Source organism: Drosophila rhopaloa, unplaced genomic scaffold, assembly GCF_018152115.1.
Source record: "Drosophila rhopaloa isolate 14029-0021.01 unplaced genomic scaffold, ASM1815211v1 contig_115, whole genome shotgun sequence".
Lineage (NCBI taxonomy): Eukaryota > Metazoa > Arthropoda > Insecta > Diptera > Drosophilidae > Drosophila > Drosophila rhopaloa.
Genome location: NW_025334990.1, coordinates 16,611,519 through 16,618,168, shown reverse-complemented (window position 1 = coordinate 16,618,168; position 6,650 = coordinate 16,611,519). Strand labels below are relative to the sequence as shown.

At 51.1% G+C, this 6,650-nt stretch overlaps 3 protein-coding genes and 1 pseudogene across 5 annotated transcripts; 2 read left to right on the top strand and 2 right to left on the bottom strand.

Moving 5' to 3' along the window:
• The first annotated feature begins 347 nt into the window (after positions 1-347).
• LOC108041071 lies at positions 348-3,651 on the top strand. The gene is made up of 4 exons (XM_017118850.1): positions 348-511; positions 1,502-1,803; positions 1,864-2,202; positions 2,751-3,651. Exons 1-4 carry the CDS (start codon positions 491-493, stop codon positions 3,379-3,381), a joined length of 1,293 nt encoding a protein of 430 aa, XP_016974339.1. The 5' UTR covers positions 348-490; the 3' UTR covers positions 3,382-3,651.
• A 4-nt stretch (positions 3,652-3,655) lies between these two features.
• Positions 3,656-4,187, bottom strand: LOC108041055 (annotated as a pseudogene).
• LOC108041072 (suppressor APC domain-containing protein 2) lies at positions 3,897-6,085 on the top strand. 2 transcript variants are annotated; one of them, XM_017118852.1, is made up of 3 exons: positions 3,897-4,093; positions 4,746-5,615; positions 5,677-6,085. In XM_017118852.1, exons 2-3 carry the CDS (start codon positions 4,752-4,754, stop codon positions 6,013-6,015), a joined length of 1,203 nt encoding a protein of 400 aa, XP_016974341.1. In that variant the 5' UTR covers positions 3,897-4,093; positions 4,746-4,751; the 3' UTR covers positions 6,016-6,085. The 2 variants fall into 2 exon arrangements, with proteins under 2 accessions (XP_016974341.1, XP_016974340.1); XM_017118851.1 differs by lacking the exon at positions 3,897-4,093 and having other exon boundaries at positions 4,133-5,615.
• Positions 6,044-6,601, bottom strand: LOC108041074. Of its 2 annotated transcripts, none has more exons than XM_017118854.2 (2): positions 6,511-6,601; positions 6,044-6,449 (listed from the first exon to the last, which is right to left on the bottom strand). In XM_017118854.2, the coding sequence occupies exon 2, from the start codon at positions 6,447-6,449 to the stop codon at positions 6,087-6,089; it is 363 nt and encodes a 120-aa protein (XP_016974343.1). In that variant the 5' UTR covers positions 6,511-6,601; the 3' UTR covers positions 6,044-6,086. The 2 variants fall into 2 exon arrangements, with proteins under 2 accessions (XP_016974343.1, XP_016974345.1); XM_017118856.2 differs by having other exon boundaries at positions 6,044-6,457; positions 6,511-6,561.
• Positions 6,602-6,650: the final 49 nt, after the last annotated feature.

The window sequence follows — 6,650 nt, the reverse complement described above, 5'->3', positions numbered from 1 at the left end:
TGTGGACATAACAATGGAAAAAACTACCAAAAATTACAATCTCATACCTCGTTGAATTCGCAATCAAATTTTTAATCAATTTCCATCCCAATCTGGAGTTTTTCAATTTTTACCGATTTCTGCAAATAATGATTATGTTACTCGGTGTTTCATCATTTGACACAAATCCTCTACAGCGTTTTTAGCCTGAAAGTATGCCCTTGAGTTTTAAAGCCACCTGCAAGCTTGTCTCTCTCAGAATATGCAAAATTCAAGGTAAAGCTTTCTTTCTTACCACTTTCTCGTGCTCTTGCTAGTTGACCGGGGCTTAAAAGCAGCCGGAGGTTCAACGTCTGCAGCGGCTTGGCCAGCGACTCAGTTCAGTTGCTGCACTTGACGCGTCTGGTTCTGTTTTCCCCACTGCGGATCAAAGAATAGCGCCGAAGAAGAAGGCCAAGACCAAGAGCCGAGTCCAAGAACCGAGACCAGAAGAAGAAGCGATCGAGCGGAGATGGATTATCGCCTAGTGCTGGTATGTCATCATTACGGGTGTGCTAACTGCTAACTGGCAACTTCTTCCGTGGCCGTCGAGTCAAGTTCGTTGCCCAAGTCTTTTGTTTTGCAATGCGCTAACATTGGCAAAGCTAAGCGATCACGTTTACTGTTACCCAGTCGCTGGGAACCGCCCGATTCTGGAGCATGCTAATGAATTAAGCTAACTGTGGAGCAGCGCTACGTTCTGTTCTAACTTCTGGCTTTTGGCCGGGAGCCGAGCAACTTTCCCGTTAGTCAGCGTCGTGTGGCACGCATATTTGGAACACACACCGCCAACGAGTTATATTCCGGCCAGAACGGCCACTCTTTCAGTCTTTGGCCCCTGAAAGGCGGTCGATTCGGGTCTCCAATCTGCAATTGGGCTACCCATATTTACCTATGCAAATTGGAATGGCTCCGTTTTTGTTTCGTTGTGGAACTCTCTCGCAGGGCAAACGAGTTTCTGGCCCATTAGAAGGGAAAAAAAAACAAAAGAATGAGCTGAACAGAGGCTGACCCAATTTCGGATTCAAATTGCTCTGTGAACCGTGTCGCAAAGAGAGAAATTCCACAGCTTCTTCATGGCACTGCAACCGCCCACCACCGAAAGCAAGGCCACTTGACCTGAATACTTCGACTCTTTCCGGGGAACTTTTGGTTTCGTTGGACTGCCGATGCTGCCACTGCCCAGAATTTCAGGGAAAGTTCAGTCCCCTCGAACAATTAAATGGTCAAGTGAGCAGAGCGGAGAGATGCAAAAGTCGCGTCTCGGTTTTCAGTTTGTTTATCTTCACAGAAACAGAAACTTTCGCGCTTTCGCCAAACAACAAAACACCGAAAAGTGTCTGATCTCGCCTCTTTCTCCGGACAAAGCCGACCATTCACTGGCTCTTCGGGGCAGTAAATTTGACTCCAGGCTGTCATGGCACTCTGATTCCACCACCACCACCTCCACACTGACCGTCTTTTGTTTTTCTGCCCTTTGTAGAAAATTCTCAGCTTTCTGCTGTTGGCCCACTTGGGTTTTGCCCAGCCGCAGCAGCAGCAGTCGCCATCGGACTACGGCGAGGAGCAGCCACCGGAGGGCTACTACGCCTTCGTGGAGTCCCCGAATGCGGTGCCCCCCAAGGTCAGGCTGCCGCCCTACACCTTCGTGAATGCGGAGTGCAAGGATGTGGCCGCCGGCAAGAAGTCCGCCGTGTCCGTGCACAACATCTGCGGGGATCTGAACAAGGGTCAGATACCCAAGAATCCGCTGGGACAGAATGTGCTCGGGGAGCCCTATCCCTTGTAAGTACTGAGTTTTCTATCAGGATATCGGAATAACTCTAAAGATCATCATTTTCCCAGTGAACTCATTCGCAACCAGACGCTGAAGTTCCTCTCGAAGACACTGCCGGTGCTCAAGGCCGACGACACCCTGCCCAAGGTCACCCAGATTATTCGCGATGAGCCCGTGGAGCAGCTGGACAGCAACAACATCGACCGGCCGTATCCCCAAGCAGGTTCCACACGCGTTCGACGCAGTCTGCCCGAGGGAGTGGAGTCCAACGAGTACAGCTACTTTGATCCCGCCCTGGACGAGGAGGAGCAGCACCAGCATCAGCAACAGCACCGGGAACAGGAACACCAGCAGCGAAGAGCCGCCGAGGAGAGGAAGCCAAGAAAGTTTTGCGATGGCGGTGGAGTGTAAGTTGTTTACTCAAAAACATTTAAATGGGGGTAATGGTAATGGTACTCAATTTAATACTAATGTACAAACTGGTTTTTATTGGATAGTGATTTTAAAGCCATATGGGCAAAGATAAAATACTTCGAGTTATAGAATATTCATGACACCAATCGAGACTTTCAGTTATGTAGTTAGAGTAATAGAAATTCGATATTTTTTAACGGAGTTGCTAATTCATAATATATGAGTCATTACCAAGTAATAATAAATTAACAAAATAAAACTCAGGGAAAGCCCGCATTTTCGGAATTAAAGAGGTCAACACCAATTTATCATGAAAAAGCATAAATACAATTCCTTAAAAATATATTTAAAGCCAGAGAAAGAAAACTAGGTTGCCATTTCACTTTCTATAACATATAAATATTAATATGGTCAAACATCTCTAATTAACAAACATAAAACTGGAATACGCATAGGTGGAATTCCTCGAAAAGCAAATTCATGGGGACTTAAGCTGTTGTTAAGCTATACTTTATTATACAATTTCCATTTTCTACCACAGATTCTGCACCTTGTACAGGGCCATCCAGGGCGACACCGGGGGAGCTGCACCTGCCACGCCCACAGCCGAGCGCCGCGAGGAGGTGGGACCCATCCGGTACGAGGGTCCGCCCACTCCCTGCCCCGCCAAGGTGGAGTACGCCACGCCCGTCTTCGCCAAGAACTACCAGGGCGCCTGGCGCTACGTGGTCCAGATTCCCTACGAGGGCTACTTCACCCAGACGGTGGAGGTGACGCGCTGCATCCAGGCGCGGTGCCACTACCTCGACGGCGGCTGCCTGTCCTCGCCTCGCTGGGTGAGCCTGCTGGTGGCGGAGATCTTCTACCCCAATGCGGAGGACACGGTGCCTACCAGTTCGACGACCACGCAGGCGCCCTCCGTGCAGGACTTCCAGGCCTACCAGCAGTATCTGCAGAAGCGGGCCGGCGTGGCCACCGCCTCCGACGGCACCTCCTCCGGAGCATCCGGCTCCGCGGCGCCCTCGGATGCCCACTGCGATGGACACGACGAACTGGGCTGCTTCCAGGTGCGTCTCTACTACGACTGGTTCCTCATCCCCGGCTCCTGCAAGTGCTGGCGTCCGGACTATTTTGCCAAGTACGTGCGCCGGAAGTCGGTGGCCGACTTGTGAGCCCTGTGAGAGCTGGACATGATTCGCCAGAGCGAGATCCTTAGCATACGTTAACATCCTAGCACTAAGTGGAATACAACTTTGAGGTGAACAGCTCATTCTAGTGATCCTTTCGAGGCACTCTTCCCAGCTTCCCGATTGGATCACGCAGAGTTTGCAGTTCGGGCAACAGATACCAGATACATTATTAACCTAGGCGATTAGCTCCCTCTTCCGACTGATTAAGCCAAGCGCATTGCATTTCTACTAATAAATATGTTTCTACCTAAATTGAGAGAGATCTCTATGGGGAATTGGACCTGCTTTTGGCCTAGGCTGCGGTGTGTGTGTGTGTGTCTTGGGTTGCGTTGGCCTCCTGGCGCTCTCCCACTCGCCTGTGTGTGGGTAACCGCTGAAAGATCCACCGAAAAACAGAAAACCAGTCGCGCAAGTTGCGCATGCGTGCGAGACTGGGACTGAGACTGAGACTCGGGCCCCAAAACCTCAAGTCGCGGCTCTAGTGTGCAGTCAATATAACCAGTTGGTTGGGTTTGGGCGCTTCGGTCGGGGAACCGCGCCGAGCTGCATTACATATACACAGAATAGGTGCAGAGCTTGTGCAGAAGCCTTGACGAACGGCCTCAAAAGGCTGCCAGAGGAGCCGCACGGAAGAACTGGATTGGATTTTGATTGCGACTTGGACTTCAGGAGCCAGCGATTCCGCATAGCTTGGGTAAGTCTGCAAATTGGAGGGCACACTCTTTGTTTATAAACAAAACAAACAATCAAAGAGGGCTTATAAACAAAGTCTGTTTGGCGATGGGGAATAATAGTTACAATTGCAAAGCGAAGCCAAAGTGGTTTGTACAAAAAGTTCTAAGAGTTGAAACTACCAACTCCTTTTAGACATTTGTTTTATAGGATATTCTTTTATTTTAAATTTGGAAAAAAGGTTCAAATCGTAATATTTTTGTGCTTTCTTTTGAAATTAAATTAATGTTCCGGGTAAAAATTACCTACATATTCTGACAAAATTAAATAAAAACTTGTGACTTAATTTTTCATCTTCCTTTGGCCAAAATCTAAAATAAGAATCTGGGTTATGTTTGCCCAATCAATTAGGGGGAGGAGAACCTTGAGATCAAATATTTGTTTATAAACAATACATCAATTACGAAGTGAATTGACCGAGTTCGTGGCCTGAGTCTTTCGTTTGGCATCATCCATTTCACAGAACGCTGAGATTTTAAGCGTGACAAATTCACACACATTCCATTTTGACTCACCCATGCAAATGAGCTCCCATGAATATTCAGTTATGCATTGGGAGCAAGCGTGGGACGATCCATAATGCCAGCCCACTTTCCATTTTGCACCACCCGCAGACGAAGATGCTCCGCCAGAACACCAGCACCAGTCTGCTGAACCTCAGCATCGGCGATGGAGGAGGCACCAGTAATCCCAACCAGGCGCAGTGCCAGTCCCTGGACATGGACGCCCTGCCCAAGCAGTTCGTGATGTCCATGAAGAAGCTCTTCGACATTCTGGACGACAAGCAGAGCGGCTACGTGCGCTACACGGACATCGAGAAGGGCTGGCAGGACGACGGCTCCAAGGGACTGCCCCGCGGGGTGCTGGACTCACTGCGTCGGGTCACGCCCAGCAGTGGGCTGCTCTCCTTCGAGCGCTTCTGCGCGGGACTAAAGTTGTGCCTGTTGAGAAATCAGCAGCAGGCCGTGACGGAGGTGAAGATGCGGCCTCGTTCCCAGGCCAACCTGGCTCCCGAGATGGACTACAGTTCGCCAGCTCCACCGCCCAAGCCACCACGACAGATAGCCACATCCCCGCCTGCACTGGGTAAAGCCGACATACGTCATGCACTCCAAAACTGGCAGCTCAATCTAATGGCGGACGCAGGGAAGTCGAAGGTGCCGCAGACGAGGGAACAGTTCGAGCACCGCGGATCCGCGGATGGCGGCTCCTCCTCAACCTCCGCCTCGGCCACGGACTGGAGCCTGGCAGCCCTTCCCGCCCTGCCCAAGAAGTCGAGCAGCAAGCGCAGGGAGTCGCGCAGGCACACGCTGCAACATGGCATCGATTACAACATGCTGAAGCGAATGAAACAGCTGGAGGAGCAGCGGGAACTGCTCCTCTTTGGCCTCGATGGCGTGGAGAAGGCGCGCGACTGGTACATGCAGCAGGTGCTTAACGTCCAGGAGCAGATCAAGTATTTCGGTCGCTTGGGAACCAGATTTGTAAGTGTACCATAAACATTCGATTCTAAATCAATAGTTCAACTATTTGGTTTTCCTACAGGAACAGTGGTCTGAACTCCAGCAGGAGCGACTCAACTTCCAGCGATCCCGAGTCCTGGAGGCCAATCGCAGTCTGCAGATCCTGGCGGACACCTGGGAGCACGGCGGCTATCCACTGCACATCAACTTGGCCTTGCCGACGCCCGCTGTCCCGAAGCCCCGACAGATGTCCGATCTTCTGAACCGCGTGCGCGAGAAGCCGCCGCTCCTGTCGGACCTCTACGAGCCACAACACTCCCATCCGCAGTTCCTGCGTGCCATGTCCAACTTTGTGCTCAGCCAGCCCTCGCCCGTCAGCCAATCTTCCGCCGGACTGGGCGACGCCGATGTGGTTTACTGAAGAATCATCAAGAGGAGGTGTCTCCGGCTTACTTTGTAAATAGTGTATTATTAAACGACTCAAACTCTAAGCTACAGGGGATTGGGGTAGCGGCGCATGTACTTGTTCAGCTGTTTGTAGTTGAGGTTGCTGCCCGGCTGAACGATTCCCTGGTTGACGGTCTTCTTAGCCTCGAATTTGCGGTCCATGTAGCACTTGAAGCAGTTCTGGAACTGGCTGATCTCCTTGTGGCAGTACTTCTCCACGAACTCGTTGTCCTTCAGGCAGGCGAATAGGACGCCCATCTCCTGGAGGCAGGCCACATCCGATCCGGAGTCGGCCTTTCCGCTCACTGTGTTTTTCAGCCGCAGTGGCAGGATCTCCTGGAAGGGCACGTCCTTCTCGCTCTGCGGGGATCGGCCACGGGCGGCATAGAGGGCAGTGGGTATTCGCATCTGGAACACTTTGGGTCAGTAACTCCCACGTTTTCACTCAGAATATAAAAACTTATCTTACCTCGTAATTTCCAAAGTTTCCTGGCCGAACAGCTGATTTGGGTTACGTCACGAACGCTGCTCAACACTGGACCCAGCGGCTTTCCCTCCCAGTGAATGGCAGTTTAGCACGCTCTGCCGTTTACCAACCCTAATCGCCGA